Source organism: Cebus imitator, unplaced genomic scaffold (genome assembly GCF_001604975.1).
Source record: "Cebus imitator isolate Cc_AM_T3 unplaced genomic scaffold, Cebus_imitator-1.0 Scaffold28, whole genome shotgun sequence".
Classification (NCBI taxonomy): domain Eukaryota; kingdom Metazoa; phylum Chordata; class Mammalia; order Primates; family Cebidae; genus Cebus; species Cebus imitator.
The window spans coordinates 2,294,511-2,316,783 of NW_016107343.1; the positions used below are offsets into that span (position 1 = coordinate 2,294,511).

A 22,273-nucleotide genomic window follows, 5' to 3' on the forward strand; every position below is an offset into this window, starting at 1 on the left:
GGGTCATGGGGGCTGACCCCTCATGAATGGCCTGGTGCCCTCCCTGTGGCTTTGAGTGGTAATGCATTCAGGTGATAACAGGTTGTTTAAGGAAGCCCGGCACCTCCTCTCTGTCCTGCTCCGTCTTCTGCCATGTGACCTGGCTCCTCCGTTTTTGCTTTCTGTGAGTGAAAGTTTCCTGAGGCCTCTCCAGAAGCAGATGCTGGTGCCATGCTTGTACAGCCTGTGGGACCACGAGCCAAATGAACCTCTTTTCTTTATAAAGTACCCACTCTTAGGTATTCCTTTATAGCAATGCAAAACAGACTCATACCGTAGTTTAAAACAGTTAAAATAATTCAAAGTGGTTGCATCTAGGGGAGGGGAGAGCATGGTAGAAAGTACTGGAGTTTTTTGGTATAGTTGATGCTACAGTGAGCTCGATTTGATGTTTTGGATAATATGTGTGTTTAAGTTCAATAAGATACAAGCTAATAAGAAAAAAAAATGTTTCTGAATGGGACACTTGGATAGCTTCCTGTTTTACTTAAAATAAAATCCAAACTCCTTTAACAGATTCTCCATGGCTGGCCCTGGACACCTTCCTGCCTTATCTTTTGTCACTTCCCCACTGTGTCCCCTGTCCCCCCCCACTCCGGCCTTCCCCACAGTCTAATTCCCAGCCATATTGTCTTCTGTCAGTTTTGGGAACACTTTCAGTACATTTCACATGAAGCTTCCTCTAGGTCAGTCAGGGTCCCAGCAGGAAAGGGAAGACAGGGTCAAACTTGGTAGCCAGGTAAGTTTAGTAAAAGGTAAAGGAAGACAACAAGGGGTGATACAGCACTCTTGGGCTTGCAGCAGTAGGGAGCCATCCATCCCTAGGCTTGAAGGACTAAAGAGAGCAGCTGTGTGGGGAAGGTCACCTGATAGGATTGTGGCCTTTGGGAGAACAAGGCTGGTAACCAATGTGTATTTTGATACGAAGATCACCCTGTTCACTGTTAATTAAAGTGATTGGGACAGTTGTTATAGGAAAATATCCTGTCTATTTGCACATTGTGTTGGAAGGATTGTTTATCTTATGTAAAAAGCTCTGCCCTCCTGTGCTTTGTCTCTGATAGTCACACGGGCCAGGGCCTCACAGGGCACATGTTGAGGCCTCATGCAGCAAAAGGCTTCTTGGGTATGCAGGTACTGGCACAATTCAGCATTTGTGAGTTTGAAACCAGAGCGCAATCAGTATTGACCTGAGAGGTGCCACTGGAAAACTGGCCTGTAAGATGATCCTGTCACAGTCCTGGCATCTTGCCTTCCAGAGAATCAATGCTCCTTCACTGGGGTGGGTGAGTAGCAGGGACGGGGAGATCTGGCACCCCCAGAACAAAGTGAAGCTGACCAGGTTGGTGCCATTGTTGGAGTTGAAGACCTTTCCTGAAGCACTTGCCATCAGGGCTGGGGAGGACATCCTGGCCCTCAGGAAGTCCCTGCTGTATTGCTTCCTGTGTCCCAAGTGGCACCTCAACTCCAGTAGGATGTCCAGCTGTCCCCCACTGCAGTACGTGTCTCAAGGGTTAAGGATGGTGGCCGTGCTGTGCTGTGTTCACCTGGGTGAAGGATTTGGGTGGGATCAGCTGGTCTAGTTTCTCCGTGATTTCCTTTATTCTCAGCTTAGTCTCTGCTGTTGAAACTTCTGGACACGATGGTGCTTCATGATAGAAGAGAACATTAGGAAGGTATCCCTATGATGAAGAAAGATAGGCATGTCTTGTCCTCACCAAAAGTGAAATGGCAGAGAATGTGACTTATTATGTGTATGCAGCTGAACCTGTCCTTATTTCATCAACCTTAATAATGCATTTATATCTTTATTCATATATAACTACTGAAGTGTTCAATCTAGAAATTGGCCATAATTAAAATGCTGAAAGTTTTGAGTAAATCACATGAGTCAGTTGTTCCATTTGTGCTTTAGCCACTTATTCCATAGGATGTTAAAAACCCATTTAGAAAACCCATTGAAGCTAAAAATATATGGCTAAGAAAAAGTTATTTGATTAAAAAATGATTACAATAGCAAATTGAAAGAAGTCATTATTAAGAAATATTGCAGTATTTCTGAGTCTTAATAGAATGAAAGGAAAAATCATAATAAAAAATTAGTATTGTCAACAGTGAAATGCAAAGACATTTTTGTAAAAATTCATTAAATTTTGAATGGGTATCATGTGAACATGGTACAAAATTCAAGACACAAAGAAGAATGAAGCATGGAAATCTCTCTTTCGTTCCTGTCTCCTGCCATGTAGTTTTCCTCTCCAAATTAATCACTCTCATCTTCCTTATAAATACTTTTCTAGAGCCTAAGTGTACATATGCATGTGTACATGCATATATCACGTATATTTTCATTTTTACATAAAATGCATTGTTCTACACCTTGCTTTTTTATGTAATGATGTGTTTTGAATGTCTTTTCATTTCAGTACATATTGAACTTCCTCAGTCATCCATTAAGATGGATGCACAACATTCCACTTTATGAATAAGCAGTCTCTTATTGCTGTACATATAGATTTCCCCAATCTTTTGCTATTATAGATTATCCCAGTCTTTTCCTATTGAAAATATAAGCTTGTACTTGCATCCTGGAAATGGAATTACTACATTGAAGTTTAAAACATGCCCATGTTCTGATAAATAGAAAGGTTTGTGTTTTTATTCTTGTGATTTTCTTTCTTTCCTTTTTTGAGACATGGCTACTCTATTGGCCAGTCTGTAGTGCAGTGACACTATCATGGTTCACTGCAACCTTTATCTCCTGGGCTCAAGTGATCCTCCTGCCTTAGCCTCCCAGGTAGCTGGGACCATCAGCATGCACCACCACACCCAGCTAATTTTTTGATACTTTGTAGGAATGAGGTCTCACTGTGTTGCCCAGGCTGGTCTCAGACTCCTGGGCTAAAGTGATCCTCCCACCTCAGCCTCCCAAACTGTTGGGATTACAGGCATAAGCCACCATGCCCAGCCATGATTTTCTTTATATAACATAAACATTTATATATATAATCCATTAATGTAAAATACTTCATCTTTTCTTTATTCAGCAGTGCTTACTCCCTAGCATAAACAAGTGACTAAAATATTTATTTATGCCTCCTTGCTCCAATTTTTTCCTATGACTATATTTTTGCTTATTTTCTTTGTGTTTACATCTATTTTCTTAAAAACATGTTTTAACAAGCTATATCTATATTTATATATATGCTGTTAATAAGTAGTATCTTTTAACATGAGGCTAAAATGACAGTGGGGGGTGGGGAGTTGGGGAGGGATAACATGGGGAGAAATGCCAGATATAGGTGATGGAGAGGAAGGCAGCAAACCACATTGCCATGTATGTACCTATGCAACAATCCTGCATGTTCTTCACATGTACCCAAAAACCTAAAACGCAATAAAAAATGATAAGTATCTCCACCAACTTTTATTTACAACATTTCTGTAGTAACATAGTATATAATGTTTACATTGTTTTCCATTTATAATCTCCATAGTTTTATTTTGTTCATTCGTTAGTACTATAATTAAGTGAATTCAGTGCTTGTCATTATTCTGTTTATAAGAGTCTTTATCATTTATCTCTTGTTTAGCTGAAGGTAGTCTTTTACATATTTTTTAAAGAAGAGCTTATGAGAGCTATATCCCCTGAGTTTGTTGTAATAGTTGGATTTTTTAAAAAGTTGAATCTATAAATAACCTGGGATTTATTTGATATGTGGTATGAGGTGAGAATACAAATTAACTTGTAACCTCCAGTAATGTGTAAGATCCAGGGAAACAATTTTGCTTTTTACTTCTTTAACCTTCAGAAGGATGAAACTGTCCAAGAGACAAATTAAGAATTAATACATGCTTTCCTTTGAGGAAACTGAGACTTCAAACAGAAAAACACATGTTCAGTGAATCTGAGGGTGTAGCTCAGAAAATAGTTCAGATAATTAACTGTAGGGCCCTGGTTGGGGAGAAAAGGAAATTGGAACCAGAAAGAGTCTGATAAGATGAAAGAAAAGGGAAGAAACAAGAAAACAGTGCCTGGCATTCGATCTATTTTTGTTTACTGAATTTGTGACTGAATTCAGAGTTTCTGGGAGGCGCAATGAGAGTGAGCTGATAAGAAATAAAGAAGAGTAAGAGGCTGTGGTTAGAAGAAAGTCATGTGAAAGGACAGTCTTTCTGCAGGAGAGCAATTCAGGTGATAACAAGGCTCGGGGTGTGTCTCTCAAAGTGGGTTGTCAAAACACATTAGATTTGCAGGTATTGGTATTTCAAAAGAAAAATCACCAGAAAACTTCAGTTTTCAATTGATTTAGAGGGGGCTGATGGAAAGGTTTTGGGAAAAGATGAAGGTTTAGCCAGATACCTGATCATTCAGTGAATATGGGGCAAACAGTGGATGCTATGAGGTTAGTCTTATGTTCCTTTCACAGATTAAGCAATTAAGCAAGAAGATGTTAAGTCGTTTGCCTATAGTCACACAATAACTACCAGAGTCAAAATTCAAATCCAGGCAATTGCTGGATTTAAGGTTAAATCCAACTGTTTTCTTCTTTCTTCCCTTTTCTTTCATCTTATCAGACTCCTTCTGGTTTCAATTTCCTTTTCTTCCCAACCAGGGCCCTACAGTTAATTATTTGAACTGTTGGATTAAGCCTGCGATCTAATGCTTCTGCAGCCCTATCTCTTAGTTGTGTTTGGGGGGGCGGTGCGCTGTTGCTGTTAATTGTGTTTGAATGCAATCCTAGGGTTGGTGGAGAGACTGAGGAGCACACCAAAGCTCCTGGACTCTTGTCGTATACTAGGTGTAGTAGGGACATTCAAGCAAGCGTAGGATACCCAAGAGCCTACTCCAGAGCAATTCAAAATTTAGTAGGAGTCACAAGTTAAGAGAAAACAGGTTTAACTCTATCCATTTTGCTTACCTTGGTCTCTCAGATTACAAAATTATGAGTAAAATGAAGGAATATCAAATCCCAATTAAAGAAAGTCTACTTGTCCATAATTCATCATCAGACTATTTAATGCTATGCTCTTGGTCTGACCTGGGATAGGTTGAATTCTGAGATAGATTTTATTTCATAAGTGGAGAAAATAAGCCTTAATGTTATTATTGTTATTTAAAAACTTTTTTGGAATTCTGACAATTGTGAAAATGATCTATATAATGAGCCTTAACAGAAGTGCCACGGTATTTTATAAATCATCTTATCTAAAAATAAGAGTGCACACAAGGAGAGGAACTGCACACACAGCCACATGAAAAGGCGGTCCGTTTTGGACCATGCTGTTCCTTCTGGAATGCTTTCACACCTTTCGCTCTGGGTTGCTTTCTCTGTCCGTCCTCTTCTGCCTCCCCGAGTCCTACTTGTTCTTCTAGTCTTGCTTAGATATCACTTCCTCTGGGACGCTTTCCCCGTGCCCTCATCTCTGGGATGGGTGACCCATGTGTTCACACTGGCACCTTCCATAGCAGGCATCATGCAGTATTGCAGTAGCCTGAAACTTACTGGTATTCTCTATCATCGTTAATGAGGACAGGGACCACACCTGTCCTATTCAATGCTGTGTCCCCATCTCAAGGCCTGCCATGTAATAGTTGATGAGTAAATAAGTGTTTACTGAATGAATGATTCTCAGACCAGAGCCTTGTTATTCCTCACAGCTGCTTCAATATCTTCTCCTTTGGGATCTTTCAGGTTCTCAATATATATCGTTAGCATAATCAAAAAGGAGGGAAATTGAAGACAAGGTGATTTGTGGCTGTATGTAAATTTTTTGGAAAATCCAGGTTTTCTGCTTCTTACATGATTTGTCGCCTCCCTATACGATAATGTCAGCTCCACATCCCTCCTCCCTTACAGGAGGTGGAAAGAAGTTTCCGTGATTATTCTCACTATAAACACAACATTTTGGTCTCTTGTTTGTAGATGATCAAGGTGCTATTCTGTTTTATTTTGATTCTTCCTTCTCTCAATTCATGGAATATTTATTTTTGATTAATTTCTGAAATGTGCTGTGTCCCTTTTTTATGGACACTACCATTTATCTTCCATTTTATGTCATGTTCTAGATATACAGAGATAGAGCATCACTTATTTGACAACTATTTATTGCTTCTACTATGTGCTGGGCCCAGTGTTAAGGACCAAGGATGAATAAAATGGCTCCAAGGATAGAGCTGGGGTCACAGCTGTGCATCTCCATGGAGGATGCTTCCTCCACTCTGGTGGATTGGAGGAGAATAGAGAAACAAGAGGTTGGGGATCAGGAAGTAGGGAGAGAAGGAGGCTTGGTGGGAAGCTGACACCAAAGTGGCACACAGAGCACTTAGCGGCCTTCGTAAACCATGCCCCAACAGAGGCCCCAGCTGCACCTGGTGGCTCTGCTCCCACAGCTTTGCATCTGTGAATCCTCCTCTTTGTTATAGCCACACAAGTACCAGGAGGAGGCACACGCCATGGATGTGACTCTTAGGAATGCTGGGAACAAGTTCACAAGTTGCTTAGGCGCCTCGATGTCTTGGCCTCCTGTGAGGTTGGAGCAGGCTCTGCAGTATGCGATGATGGAACCAAGTGTTCCCACACTCCAGGTATCAATATAGTGTTGAATGTGCCTCCCTGCTATTTGGTGTTCATCTTCACACCAGCACTCCATTTTCCATACCAAGAGCTGCAATTAACACAATTCAGGCTTAGAGACCAGGAGCAGTGGCGGGAATCACTGTGCTCAGCATCTGCCTCGAGATCTGCTGAGAGGTAGAAAACTTTAGAATAAGCACGTTCAGCCCACAGCCATTGCGCTGTGCTCTAAGTGTTATACCTTTAGGCTGTAAAACATGCCTAGATAGCCAAGGGGCCACATGGAATATTTCAATGAAGGAAAACTCTATCTTTAAAGAAGATGCTGCCAGCTACTAGCCTCAGGTGAAGACTGGTAAAATAAACCTTGACAAAAAGGGAATGTTCTTACTGTATGTAAGGGTACCTTGTTTTTGTGAATGGGGTTCTTGTCCGGATGTCTGAAGATCTTTTGGATATATTTGGAATTTGAAATCTTAATTGTTGGAAATTGAATAGATAGAAGGGGGAATTGAGAATTGGGGAGACCATCACTTTGCACTGAGGTGTCTTTTGCTCTGTGGTGACACCTGAGAGTGTCAAAAATCTTGACTCATCCAGGGAAGGGCTGTGAATTAGCAGAAATGTTTTTGGGGAATAAAAATGAAGCTTTTTTTTTCTCTATTCTTTTTATACTCTATATTTGCAAATTTACTTACCTCAGCCAGGAAGGTCAATGGAAATTAATTTACATTGGATACAAGATGAGAGAACTAGAAATTAATTTCTTGAGTTTACTGTGAAATTTTGAACATTTACACATTCATGCTATAAAGAAGTATTACCCTAGTTAATCTCATGCAAAATGGCAGCTTTTACAATCTGTTTAGCATACCAACAAACCATTCTTATTAGTTATGACATGCATGTTAATAACAGGGACAAGATTTCCAGATTTCCTTTTCTTATAAGACCACAACCATTGGTAAGAACCCCAAGAACAAAACCAGGATGTCCACGCATAATGTGACCAAGGTTGCAGATGGGTTAACAGAATTGACTCCACAATCTTGAGAGGCACATCCACACACATTTTATGAACATTTTATATGACAGTTGTTAAATTTTGATAACCATTTTTCAAAGCATGCGTATTTTTCTAAAGGTACTTTACAGAAAATGCTTCCCCCCTAATTTGGTAAAAGGATTCATTCTGTGAGCCTATTAAATTAGTATGAATAATAAAGTAACTTTCAGCCTCATATGCTTTCCTCTTATTGGTTCTTATTCCATTAACACTTATTCTCAGTTGTAAATTCTGGCGCTTTCTAAAGAAATGGTAAAATCTCTTTCTAAAGAGATGGTAAATGTTTTAATAAATTTCTCTTTGAGGGGAAAAAGAAACAAAACTTAGTCTCTTTCCTCAAGATGTTTACAATCTATTAGAGATGACAGATACTTTTAAAAATACATGTTTCTGTTTCTATTATGGAGCAAATGCAAAAACACTGTGGAAACATTCTTTTTTTTTTTTTTTTTTTTTTTTTTTTTTTTGAGATGGACTCTCATGCCATCGCCCAGGCTGGAGTGCAGTTGCGCGATCTCGGCTCACTGTAACTTCTGCCTCCCAGGTTCAAGCAATTCTCCTGTCTCAGCCTCTCAAGTAGCTGGGACTAGAGAGTAGCTGCCACCATGCCCGGCTAATTTTTGTATTTTTAGTAGAGATGGGGTTTCACCTTGTTGGCCAGGAGTTCGAGACTAGCCTGGCTGGTCTCGAACTCCTGACCTCAGGTGATCCACCCACCTCTCAAAATGCTGGGATTAGAGGCATGAGCCACTGCACCTGGCCAGGAAACATTATTCTTTCTGGGGGTGTCAGGGAAAGCTTCACAGAAGAAATAAAATTCAAACTGGGTTTTCAAGGGTGATGGGGAGTTTGACACGTGGAAGGAGGGGCAGGAGGACCTTCTAGTCAGAAGGAGCAGCATGTAGAGTGGTGCAAAGGCTTGAGAGACTGATGTATTTGAACACATATTTGTCTTGTGTGTGGGATATTTTTAAAAGAAATTTTATGTATGTATTTTTAAAATCACATACATTTAAGGCATACAAGTGTGATGTTTTGATATACATATGCATAGTGAAATGATCACTATAGTCAAGAAATTAACATATTCCTCACTGCACAATTACCTTTTTATTGAGGTAGAATACCTAAAATCTAGTCTTTCAGCAAATTTTCCGTATACAATATTAACTATAGTCCTCATGCTGTACATTAGCTCTCTAGACATTCATCCAGTAGAACTGCAAGTTTATACCCTTTGACCTACAGCTTCCCATTTTCTCTTCCTCCCAGACTGAATAACCACCATTCCACTCTGTTTCTATGTGTAATTTTTAAGTTTCATATATAAGTGAGATGAAGCAATATTTTTCTTTCAGTATTATTTCTTTCCTTCAATATTGTTATTTTACTTAGCATAATGTCCTCCAGGTTCACCCATGTTATTGCAAATATAGGAGCATCTCCTTTTATAAGGCTGAATGATATTCCATTGTACATATATGCCACAATTATTTATCTGTTCATCTATTGATGGGCACTTATGTTGTTTCTACATCTTTGCTATAGTGAATAATGCTACATTGAGCATGAGAATGCAGATATTCTGTGAAGTGCTGATTTCATTTCCTTTGGGATACTCAGCAGAGGGATTGCCAGGTCATATGGTAGTTCTATTTTTAATTTTTTGAGGAACTGCCATACTGTCTTCCATAATGACTGTACCAACTTACATTCCCACCAAGAGTGTATGAGAGTTCCCTTTGTGTATGAGAAAATATTAACATATCCTAATCTTTAGCAACCACCTGTATATATTGGTGACTTCCAAATTGAGCATCTTTCTTATAGACCTCTCTCCTGAATTCAGACTCATATTCTATCTACAAGACATCTGCATTTTGATATTTGTATGGGAACTTTCACTTCATTATAACTAAAACCTAAATTCATTTTATCCTTTTCCCCAATATCTTCCTTCCCCTTTATCTTCTTCAGTGAATGTTAGAGTTCTCCTTCAAGTTATTTGTGTCAAATTTGTAGGTATCATGGAAACTTCTCATTGAGCTGCCTCAAGGGAAAAATTATTGAATATTACCATGTGCTAGAACTAGGTAAACATTTTCCATATATCATCTAATTTAATGCTTTGAATTTAATATTGAAGAAATTGAAGTTTAGAGATTAAATTCCTAAATTGGCTGAGTTGGTAAGTGAAGACACTAAAATTCAAAACCAGGTCTGACTTCAATCTCCATATTGTTTTCATTATGCCACATTGGCCATAAATATCTTGCCTCATTTCTCTTTCTGAGAGGCAAATGTAATCATGTCCTGTCTGTATTATGATTCTTTAACCACTCCCCTTTACTTTTAGGATAAAGCCCACATTCCTTAGCATGTCATATAAATCTTTCATAATTTGGGTGCTGCCTCCCCATTTCCTTCTCATTAACTCTCTGCATTTGTTTTTTGTCACTAAAGGTTCATAATTCTTGCCATTTCCTGAATGAGACTTTTGTCAACAAGATTGTCCTACTTCTCCCTCTCCTTCCTTCTTGTCAACTTGATTCTCTCATTCTTCATGAATGAGTCCAGGTAAAACTTCCTGTATAAAACTTCATAGCTTCTATCGTAGAGTTCAGGTTTTGTTTGTTTCTGTGTTTCTATAACGTCTTGACTCTTGTTATATTGCATTGCTTTGAATCTACCTGCTTGGTCTTCTCCATTAGATTAAGGATGATGGTCTTTTTGCCCCATTCCTTTGTATAAAAATTGGCTAACAAGCATGTGGCACAGAGTAGATGACAGTAATTGTTTATTTAAACAAAATATGGTTTTCCAGCTTTGAAAACTAAGTGGATACTAATATCATTGATCAAGAAATGGAATCACAGAAAGAGGTGAAAATTTGGTAGAGAGGAGATATTGCTTTTGGCATTAATGTGATGTATTTGAGGTCTGTCAATTGGAAGGGGAGATGTTTTATGCAAAGTTGGTCTTAGACTGGAAGCTGAAAATACAGCCAGTGCTCGACTTACGACCACGGTCGGGACTGCGGACCGGTCGTAACAGGATTTGCTCGTAAGTTGAGTAGGCTATATGTACAGTTGAAATGGTGCACATGGAGATGGTAGTGCTGTCAGAAGCTGGTCCACACTGCCGTACGCCCAGCTGGGCAACGTTTGCGCTGCCAGACGCGGAGCAGTTGTGGCTAGCGATTGTGGTCGTAAAGCCGAATGGTTGTAAGTTGCATAGGTGGTAAGTCGATCAATACCTGTAAAAATTTTGGAGCCATTGGATGAAATTATCTAGGGGAAAAAGCATTGCAAGAATACTCCTTCATAGGTGGTGTTATATACTTTACATTGTATCAAATCATGCAGGACATAATGACAGGTTGCCTACCTCTTAATAAAGCTAAGTTTGATCAGTGGATTCAGAAATGATAGGCTGCTATATCCATAGTAAAGTTCCAATCAGACTTTTAAGAAAAGTTCATTCACTGATGATCTCTGCCTTACTTACTTATCTAATTAGAAATTTTAAAATGGTGATTTCCTAATTCTGTCATTCTTTCTGTATTCATTAGCTATAATTCTCCCACAAAGAAGAACTTTCACTTATCTATTAGGGTTATTGGTTTTCTCTGTAACAGGAATGAGGATAAATGTTCATGTATTTCTCTTTCATTGCCAATTTTCAAAATAAGGATTTACCCAGCTCCACTTATGACACATGAGAGATTTTGTTTTTATTCTTGAATATCTCTTTTAGTATTATTATGAGCTCATGGATTTTATATACTATGTATTTCAATTAACTGCAGTCATTAGTCTTTTTGATGCTTAAACTAATCTACCTATGGCCAATGAAGAGACTCCTTTGGGTTACTTCCTCTGTTCCATGATATGATTCCATTTATCTTGATTATTTGCTTTCTGGCATAGCAAGATGTCCAGGCTCATGGTATATGTATTTTCTGTTCCAGTCCTAGAATCAGCCTTTTCTTCAGGAATACCTGTTTTCTTTTACTGAGGAAGGGTTCTTAGAGACCACGGTGAGGGTACTAAGAGTGATTGTTGCTAATGGGTTATCATTGCTTCCAGGCCTTTTCAATAGACAGAACTACAAAATATCTATATTGGAAATGGAAAGCATCATGAATTTGTACAGATATTTTCAAATCAGTTTAACAACATGGCTTTTAAAAAACTTTTTTAATGTTTTAAACAAGCACCAGAACCAGCATGGTATATTTTTTCATGTGTGATTCTCTTGGTTTTGCATCCCATATTGGTTGTCATTGTCCTTATATATCCTTCCTCCCAAAACAGATTCTTTTAAATTTATTTTCCTCCGTTCCTAAAATGAATAAAATTTACTTTACAATACATGTGGGGTTATGTACAGAGATTTGTTCTTAGTGATTTTGTATGATATTTACCCCTTAGCAAATGTAGTTTAAGAACATGTTAATCTGATTTCCAATCACATGATCAGGCGGGTGGATAGTATTAGTGCCATATGCAATGGTCATGTCCCAGGCATCAATGATGCCCATGTTGAGGTCTTTGAAAATATCCTTCATGATAAGATATTGAATATAACCATGGAAGTCTCCAAACCTCTCTGTCTCTATGTGCATCTCCCTGATGTTTTCTGTCTTAATAATCACTTTAGTGGTTGGGCTTCTTAGGAACAGTCTTTCAATAGCCTTTCGGACACCGATGGCCCTGCGAATAAAAATGTCAATGGGAAATGGTCTGAAGTGCTGGCCAAAGGTGATGACGATGGCTGTGTTTTTGTCACCTGATAGCAGGTCAATTTCCCGAGGGATATAATTATGATCTATCAGAGAGTAGAGCTGGAAAGTGATGAAGGGATGGCTGTGTTTTTTCCATTGAATCAGAGTGTGTCTTGCTGCATCCAGAAGCAAATGTTTCTTAAAAATTCCAGTTTCATGAAGATCAAAAAACTGCAGTGCTGATAAAAAGAAATAGTTGTTTTGAATAGAAGTTGATGGTTAATATTCATGGAAAAGAATGTCATATCACTTAAAATACCCACCCACCTAAATAATTGCTCACTGGAGTCTTTCCACTCTCTAGGGTAGAGTACCAGTTCATACATGTAAAATGTGAATCAAAAATATAAAGTTTTCATTGGAATTTTAAAAGAGGACCAACATCTCTTATGAAAGAGGGAATCAAATACATTTTAAATTTAAAGGCTCAAATCCAGAAAGCTAAATGAAGTAAAAAACAAAATAGCTCAAACGAGAGAATAGAGACCTCATTAAAAGTACTTTAAAACCAGCCTGAATTTCAAAGAGAATATAAAGTAACTACCCACTTTTTACAACTTTGGGTAAGTGGTAGATCCACTGACGTAGCGTAGAGTCTCCCAGGAGGTAAATGAGCTTGCCTTTCAGGCAGTCATTCATCTTAATTGTGTCAAACTGAATCTGGTTGCAAAATGTTGTTATCCACCTTCGTTGTAAAGTATAACCACCAGGGACAGGAGGCTTCATTCCAACTTGGCATTTCTCTTCTATCTTTTCACTCTCTGGTAACAGAGACACTTGTAAATGATTTTATTGTAATAAGTTAGACATCTAGCCTTCTTTCTTCATCATTCCTTCCATCACTCTTTCCCCCTTCCTGTAATGTCTGTTTTCTATTTCTATCCCTTTCTAGTACTATTCTTTGATCATTAGCTTTGCTTCAGGCACTTCTACTTACTCTTTTGAGAGAATTTGAGTCATCTTGCCTCCTGCCTATTCCTTTTCTCCTAAATTTGGTCATTAGCTAAGTCTTGACATTTCATCCTTTCTTTGGCATTCTGTCCTTCCTTCCTGATTCTGTAGCGATGTCTGTGTTTGTCTCTAACCTGAATGATGTTAGTGGTCTGCCAGTTGCTGCTGTTATATCAAATTCTTTACTTTTATTTCATTAATGAAGGAATGAATAATCTTAATTTTTCCATGTTCAAAAAATGGCTTAAAATATGTACATTAAAAATAAAAACCTCAAATGGTACAATAATCACCTGGTTGGATTTACTTTATTAAAAACCAGACTTTGCCAAATGCAACATGTAGCATTCAGTACAAACCAATATTTTGAGATATTCCAGGAAGTTTCACTAGAGTTTCAGGCTCTGTTTGCGCATGGTCTGCCTTCTCTTATAGGGAGCAGTGCAGCAAACGTCTTGTTATGTCATGACGAAGGTTATCAGATTTCTCCTGTTGTGTTTCTTTGCCACTCTCTGTGCTGCTACCCCATCACTGAGCCAGTGCCTTCAATTTTAGAATTTGTTACATCAGGACTTCTGTACTGATACTACATTCTGGTATGAGATAGGAAACCGATTTGAATGCTGTAGGAAAGACCAAGGTAATAATGAGTTAAAAATAGATTATTTCTGTCTTACTTAACAAGCCTGGAGTGAGAAGGCCAGGGCTAATATACCATTGCATGGTGTCAGGGATGCCTGTTGCTTCTGTGTTATAGCTCTGCCATTCTTACCACATGGCTTTGATCTCATGGTCTAACCTGGCTCTTTCCCTTCTCACATTATATCTAAAGTTCAGCTAGTAGTAAAGGAAGAAATGGATAGGGAGGGCCAATTGTTTTGCTTTTAAAGCATGACCTAGAAGTTTCCCACTCACACTTCTGGAAAAATATTTAGTTATGGCCACAACTAGCTATAAGGAAGGATGGCCATGGGTCTAGCCACAAACTGGTATCTATTACTAAAGAAGGAGGAGGCAGTGGATACTGGGGAACCATCAGCAGTCTCTGTTTTAGTTTCTTTGCTTAGATCCTCAAAGGCCTTATTGTCTCTGGCTGCCTGTGTTCATGGCATAGTACATCGCTACATGATTGTATTGTATTTGTAACCTGTGGACAAAGTGGTAAATTGGTGCTGGTGGCAGAATTGGAAAGTGCATCTGAAATAGCTCTTAAGTCCTGGTGATTTGGCTTAGTAAAGGGAATTTGTATAATCCTGTAATTATGTTAGAATTACAGCGTGATGTGGATGGATTTCTATGAGGCTTGATGGCATTGCACCCTGGATGACTGAATACCATGACCCTGGAAACTTGAGATTCATAGCGTTAAGTATTCTTTGTCCTCATAATGTACTGGCACACTTTGCTGAGAACATAGCCTTTAAGTTCATGGTTGTAAGCCATATCTTGTGTAATCTTTATGTGTCAGGGTATTCATTTTGCCACATCTCAAACTCCCTGAAGCACTATTTCAAACTTGTAACAAATTCGCTTATGATTACTCTTACATGTTTATTTTACTTAATAATTTTAGAATAGGCTTGAGTATTTTGAACAGTATGTGGGTAATATAATATCAGGATTCCATATATCAGCAAAAGCAACTCCATTTTAGAAGTTAATTCGCCATGTTGGCTTCTGATTAACTCCAGTTTAACTATTGTTTCTTGCATAACAGCAGGTACTTACCATAAATCTTGACCTTAGGCCAACAAGGCAAGATTTGCTGGCATTTTACTTCAATTGTCCTGTACATCCCACCTCAGCCACCCTTCCCTTGTGCTCTGTAAGCCCTGGGTCTGGCAGTAATGGTGTGGAGATCCACCATCTTGTCTCACCAATGGAGACATAAACATGGCTTCTGCTTCTACCTCCCTATTAAATGTTTCTTTCTGAGAAACTGGATGTGTCAGCCTCTTCTTTGGCTTCTCAGCTTCCTCAAACTTTGGGAGTAGGTTTGCATAGACCTGCCCATTGAAAAACAGATTCCATTATATTTTTGATTAGATAGACAGACTAATAGTCTCCCAAAGATATCCACATCCCCAATTCTTAAAACCTATGAATATGTTGCCTTCCGTGGCAAAATGGACTTTCCAGATATGACTAAGGTATGGACTTTGAGATGGAGAGATTATCCTGGATTATGTGGGTAGGCCCAATCTAATGTCACTGGTCCTCAAAAGTGGAAGAGGGAGGCAGAAGAGTGGGTCAAAGATGTGACAGGACAACTTGACCCTCTGCTGTGACTTTGAAGATAAAGGAAGAGGGATACAAGGACTGTGGAAAGCCTTAAGAACCTAGAATAAGCAAAGGAACAGGTTCACCCCTAGAGTCTCCAGGAAGGAACATGCTCCTGCTCTACCTTGGCTCAGCTCAATGAGACTGATGTTGGACTGCTGGACTACAGATTATAAGATGATATATTTTTGCTTTTTAAAGCCACTTTATTATAGCAGCAATAAGAAAATGATCCATAGATAACTGACATTCTTTTAAATATAAGGTCATCCCATCCAGAGGCAGCGTTTTTTCCTTCTATTTATATGAATTTTATTTTATATTCCTTAGTGACATGTTAAATTGCCTTTCTATAGAGCATGCATTTTGTTAAATTGTGAATTTGCATTTTAAAGCACAAAGTGGATCATACCACTCTTTTTCTCAGTTGGTTTCTGTGGCTTTCAAATCTACTGAATAATCTCTGAGATCCTCAGCCTGGCACTTGAGAACTTTCATGATTAGGTTCTTTCTCTCTTTCTAGGCTTATCCTCTGCTACATTCCACAATAAAGTCCATGATGACTTTGCTCATGACTGGAATTACCAGATAAAAAGAGTACATAAAAAATACAGGACACCATGTTAAATTTGTATTACTTCTAACAAGGGATAATTATTTAGTGTAAGTGTGGCCCATGCAATATTTCCCCCTTTTCTCAATGTATATATGACAGGCAATTAGAAATTACTCAAATTCATTTGACTCCCTTTATTATTATTTACTTAAATCCAGCAACACTACTCATGCTCTTTATGAGATTTCTCTTCTTCATTCTCTGCCTACACATATCCTTCAGGACTCAGTCAAATACCAAGTTTAACATAAGCTCCTTTGCCTTTTTACTTTCTTCATAGAGTTGGTATGTTGAATGTATTTCACAATGCACGCTAACTGGCCATTTATTTTTCTCCATTTGCCCATAATGCCTGATACCTGTTCAATGCTTGATAAATGTTTGCTGATCCTTTTGTAGTTCAGAAGCATGATGACTGGGTTTTCATGCTCATGTGTGAGATGTGCCTCCCTCAAACCATGTTATGACGTCAGCACATTAACCATATGATATGAGGAAAAATAAATAAATAAACATTTGCAGAATAAATGAATAAATGGTGGCAATAGATTATTATGAGTTGAAGTAAATATCATGATGGATGTTATGGGTAAACTAAGACTTTATAAAAAGTTATTTTAAAGCTAAGGTAGCCTAACTATTCTTTCATCAGTAGCATGGCTTTGTGTTTGTCTTTAAAACATAATGAGATAAAAACTCCATATAACATTGGTAATTGCATCAACTAAATGTTAGGAGGTTTTGCCAACAGAGGGTTAGGAAACCAAAATCCAAAGTTTTCCTACTCTGGAGCTGTAGGTATTCATCTTTCAAAGATTTTTGGACAGTGCCTTAGACTCTAGGAGATGAACTCTCAGGTTTAAATATAAATGTAGGATAATAACACTTTTTCCTTTTGGATATGTCAAGATGAAATCTCCTATAAAAATTTTGAAATAATTTCTTTGAGTTCATTTCTCCCTTTAAAGTCCAGCATGATTGACATCTTAGACACCTGCTAGGAATTGTGCTCCAGGAAAACTACAATTACTTGGATTAATGCTGATAAAATTTCCTCTGAGCATCATCTAACTCAGGACAGAGCAGACTTACTGTTACATTCGACGACATCAATGTGTTTACCGTCCTTCATAATTTCAACTCCTACTTTGGACCTTCAAAAAAAATAGAACAATAAATTAGCCTGCTCTCTCCCCACGTAACACAGGTGACTCACCTACTTGTGAGTGAAGGAAAATTTTTAATTTCCTATAACCAGAAGCTATTATTATTGTTATAAATTTTAGATATATTGGGTATTGTAAATGAATGAGGAATTTGGAAGACTTTCTACCCTGCTGAGAGCACCTGAAGTCCAGGGCAGCTCTACTGATCTGCCACATGTAATCAGTGTGTCCTGGAATTTTAGATTCAAAATATTTATCTAATTTACAAGTTCTCTTCTCCCTTTCTGCGTCCATATCTCCTATTCCAGTTTGCAGAATAGTTTCCTTGGATTACTGTGGGCTTCTAACTGGTCATGTAAGCCTCAGTTTTATTCCACCTAAATCTTTCAATCTGACTGGCAGAGTACCCTTTCTCATTGCAAGTGCAACTGCACTGCTGCTTACATCCCTTTATTGTCTCCTCATCATGTACCCAAGGAATCCAGCCTTTTTGAGTGGCATGCAGACCTTTTATCAGAGGGCCTCTGCTTCCCTTTTTAATCCACATTTCCTGCTATGATTATCTTTGACTTTTTCGACAAACTTGCTTTCTGAAGATCGTAAGATTTAGGAAGGAAGGTAGTGCATGTGTCTGGTCCACTGCTGTATCCTTAATACCTATCAAAGTGGCTGGCAGAAAGTAGTGTTGAATCTGATGTGTTAATCAATGTACCTTACATTTCTTTCCTCCAATTGATGAAAGATGACTCTTCCTGCTTGAAAGCTCTTACGCACACTTTGTTTCAAACCTGTGTATATGGCCATGTAATTGGAGGAAGGAAGAAAGGGATTAAGGGGAGAATGGGGACCCAGGCGCCAACTATAACAGATATAAGTGGTACCTGATTCCCTGCTATGGATGTCTTTTCAGGTGCCATACTGAGAAGAGAAAAGATCAGCATGTTTTCATCCTTACTAGGATTTAGGCATAGGGATGGTTGATGGGTAGGAAGAGATTTGATGAGCTGTACCATCAGAGATAAAAGGAAAGGAACAGAAACTTAACTGTGCTTTTACTTTTCAGAAGGGATCCAGGGACTATAGATCAGTAGCCAAAACTTGGATAATGAGGTAAGATTCTGGAATGCATGTTATTTTGTCATGTTTGGTGCCCACTCTTACCATATTTTTTTTGAAAGCTTATGGAAAAAAAGACTCTAAGCTTGACTTTGAAAACTGGTAGAAAGGGATTGCTGTGAACCTAGCATTCTACTTTGTTACCAATCTTAGGAAAAGTAAATCTTTGTGGGAAAAAAAGGGCACTGGGCAGAATTGAAAGAGAAAAGGAAATAGACCGAGCCTCTGAGACTTATGTAAAGTTAGCAAATGAGCAAAAGTCTCTGCAACTGATAGATGTTTTATGGCTTGGCTCACAGCTCTGGAATTTATGATAACAGATACTCACCCTTTACAAATCCTCAAAGTGGCCCATGAAGAGTCACTGATGGTTCATTCTAATCCACAAAGTAGTTTTCAGCTTAGTGGGGGAAAAGGAAAACCAAGAAGTGAGCATCTGTTTGTAAGTCAGGAGAGAAAAGCCTGGGATTGCCGCAGCTGTGATTGATAGAGGAAACATGCTTCTACCCGGTTTGTGGAGGGCTGTTGAACCAGGGGCTCACAGGGATGACTAGGTCACAATATGGGGAGTAAGAAGGACTCCTCTACCCTGAGAGGTATATACTGAAGAATATCTGATCATGGGATCAACTGGAGATAACCAGTAGGAATTGGCTTTCGAGGAAGATTACTCAGTGTAGAAAATGGATTAGAGAGGGTATGACTGCTGGGACAGAGACCAGTTGGGAAGCTGGGATAAGTAATCTAGATGAGATGATGTTGGTCTGAACTTGAATAGCAGCACTGTACATGGGGGAAATGGATCAATGCAAAGATATTTAAGAGGCAAAATTAACAAAATTAATTATGGGAGGAGAAGGAGCATGGATGTTATCATACACTTATCAAAGAATCTTTTTTCAATGGAACATCTGTGAATACATAGAAGAATAGTTATAGCAAAACACATGACTGATGGGACAATATAGTGAAAATGCAAACTTTGGCAGAGTGGTGTGTAGAGGCCCTGTGAAGACTCCACATGTCTGACCTTGAGTAGAGGCCTCTGAGAGTCATGCTCAGTGTTGCAATGGGCAGTGTAGCTCTGACTGGGGTACTTCTCAGTGAGACACTTCCCAGTATACTTGAAAAATACTCACCTGTGGAAAAGGCCTTTTTCCCTGTCAGTAAGATAAGACACTTCTCTATTCTGGGTGGTCATGTGGGTCAGAGCCTCACAGGGCATGTGTTGAGGCTTCACACAGTAGAAGGCTTCTTGGTCTCTGTTATCCAGATATTCACAGAGTTCAGCACTTGAGTTTAGGGTCAGGCCACATTCAGTGAAGACATGAGAGGTGCCATTAACAAATTTACCTTTGAAAATAATTTTGTTATAGCCTTGGTTCCTTGCCCTCCAGAGAGCCGATACCCCTTCACTGGGGTGGATGAGCAGCAGAGACAGGGAGACCTGGCCCACCCAGAACAGAGTGAAGCTGATCAGGTAGGTGCCATTGTTGAAGTCAGTCACCTTTCCTGAAGCACCTGCCATCAGGGCTGGGGAGGACATCCTGGCCCTCAGGAAATCTCCGCCATATTGCTTCCTGCGTCCCAAGTGGTCCCTCACCTCCAGCAGGATGTCCAGCTTGTCCCCTCTGCAGTACGTGTCTCGAGGGCTGAGGATGGTGGCTGTGCTGTGTGTGGCGCTGGTGGTGGTGTTCACGTGGTCAAAAGGTCTGGGTGGGATCTGCTGGTCTAGTTTCTCCATGATTTCCTTTATTCTGAGTTCAGTCTCTGTTAGTGACTTTAACGGTATGAGTGGTGTTTTAGGGAATAAGGAGTTTGTGGAGTTGTTCCAGTAATGGATGGAGATGGATAAGTTTAGAGCAGACCAAATCTGAAATAACAAGGATTGTGATCTACTATGAAATTAACCTGTCTAGTCATTTTCACTTATTATGAGTTTGCATATTTGTTTACAGTGAATATTTGTATAATTGAATTCAGTTTGTTACCAGACTGAATATTTTCTAACAAAGTGGCAGAGTAAATCAAAACAGAAGAGAAACAAGGAAAGGAGATGTCATTACTATTATGATATATTATGCATTATTATCAATATTATTTAAACTGTGACAATTTTGAATAAAATATAAACATTTATATCTTTACCTCCATATTTTAGAGAATGTCTGAACAGTTGTAGATAAATATATTCAATGCAAAATATATAGCTCAGAGAATACTTATGAGCAATAAATTGGTGATGATAAGTTTACTCTTTCTTTTCATATATGCCTTACATCCAGTCACATCCATATCTTTTACCCATCCCTAATAGTCTTTTCCTCTCCAACTGTATCATAGTTGAAGTCACCATCATTTATCTCCTGGATTATAGTGGTCACCTCAAGGATGATGACTGTCTTCAGACTTCAAGGAAGTCAGTCCTGCTTTCTCTCCATTTAATTTTCTCTTCTGTAGCTAAACCAGCAGCACCTCCCTGTTTAAACCCCTTCAGTGGCTTCTTGTAACTCTTGTAAAGCTATATTACAAAAGTCCATTTGTAATATAGCTTTGTCTGTAGCCTATTTTTAACTCTAGTTCTTGCTACTCCCTCCCTTGCTTTTGATGTCTTGATAAGACTTCTTTCTTTTTTAGGAGCTGAACTTCCTTTCAGCTCCTGCTCTTTACTAATACTTTCTCCTCTTTCTGTATTGCTGGGTATCCCCAAATTCCCCCAAACCACCTAAACATCTCTTAATACCTTAGAAATCACTACAGCCTTAGAGGTCACTTATACTTTTGGCACTATACAGTGTTTTCTAGGCACTCAGATTCAGTGATTTTCAAATCTTGCTGGTAGTCAGAAACACCTGCCAAGCTTTTTTAAAAATATGGACTCACAGGCTGCAGTCTAGATCTAATGAGTCATAATTATTAAATTATGTCGTCCAGGAGTATATGCTCTCCAAAAGCCTCAAAAGCAATCTTAGTATCAGATAGATTTGAGAAGAATGCTTATAGACCAATAACTGTCAACCCCTCTCACACTTCAGAACACATATAAAGCTTTTAAAAAAAATTTAGGCCTGGCTGCACTGCACCCCAGCATCAGGCAATAAATAAAACCCTTGCAATTGGCAACAAAGTAAAACCCTGGTGATTGGTAACAAAGTGGCAGAGTAAGCCAAAAGACAGGAGAAACAAGACAATGAGATATCATTTAAAAAAGATGATCAGAATCCAAGTTGAAGCTGAAAAAACTTTGGCAAAACCAAAAGACAAATCATTGGCAATGCCAGCCAAGACATAGAGATGCAAATACACAAAATCCTTCAAAAGGACCTTTTTTTATATCTCTGGAAAACATTAAAAACTTACATTATAGTAGGGAATAAAAAATAGAAAATAATCATGAAATATATAATTAACAGTAAGAATAAGAATATCATCATCACAATGATAAACCTTTTTCCATTTTCCCCACCTCTACAAGTCACAGGCTGAGATCTTTTACTGGAAAGTACACATATCCCTAACTTATATAATCAGGAAAAACAATCCAATCAATTTTACGAGGTAGGAATATATTTTATACTGAAACTAGATAAGTATAATACAAGAAAAGTACAGGCCCATTTTACTCAGGGACATGACTTTTTTTTTTTTTTTATTTTGAGATGGAGTTTTGCTCTT

General features: G+C 38.6%; 1 protein-coding gene, 1 long non-coding RNA gene and 1 other non-coding gene across 3 annotated transcripts in view; 2 read left to right on the top strand and 1 right to left on the bottom strand.

Moving 5' to 3' along the window:
* The window catches only part of LOC119470330, a 62,936-nt gene extending 44,344 nt beyond the window's left edge, over positions 1-18,592 (top strand). Inside the window, exon 4 of the long non-coding RNA XR_005199214.1 lies at positions 18,546-18,592. This is a non-coding gene — a long non-coding RNA (uncharacterized LOC119470330). The remainder of the gene's footprint in view (positions 1-18,545) is intronic.
* Positions 11,864-20,492, bottom strand: NXPE1 (neurexophilin and PC-esterase domain family member 1). Its single transcript, XM_037736652.1, has 4 exons — positions 19,738-20,492; positions 17,409-17,470; positions 13,018-13,230; positions 11,864-12,648 (listed from the first exon to the last, which is right to left on the bottom strand). The coding sequence occupies exons 1-4, from the start codon at positions 20,340-20,342 to the stop codon at positions 12,113-12,115; spliced, it is 1,416 nt and encodes a 471-aa protein (XP_037592580.1). The 5' UTR covers positions 20,343-20,492; the 3' UTR covers positions 11,864-12,112.
* On the top strand, positions 16,704-16,807 carry LOC119470378. The gene has a single exon (XR_005199269.1). It is a non-coding gene; the product is annotated as a small nucleolar RNA U13 (small nucleolar RNA).
* Positions 20,493-22,273: the final 1,781 nt, after the last annotated feature.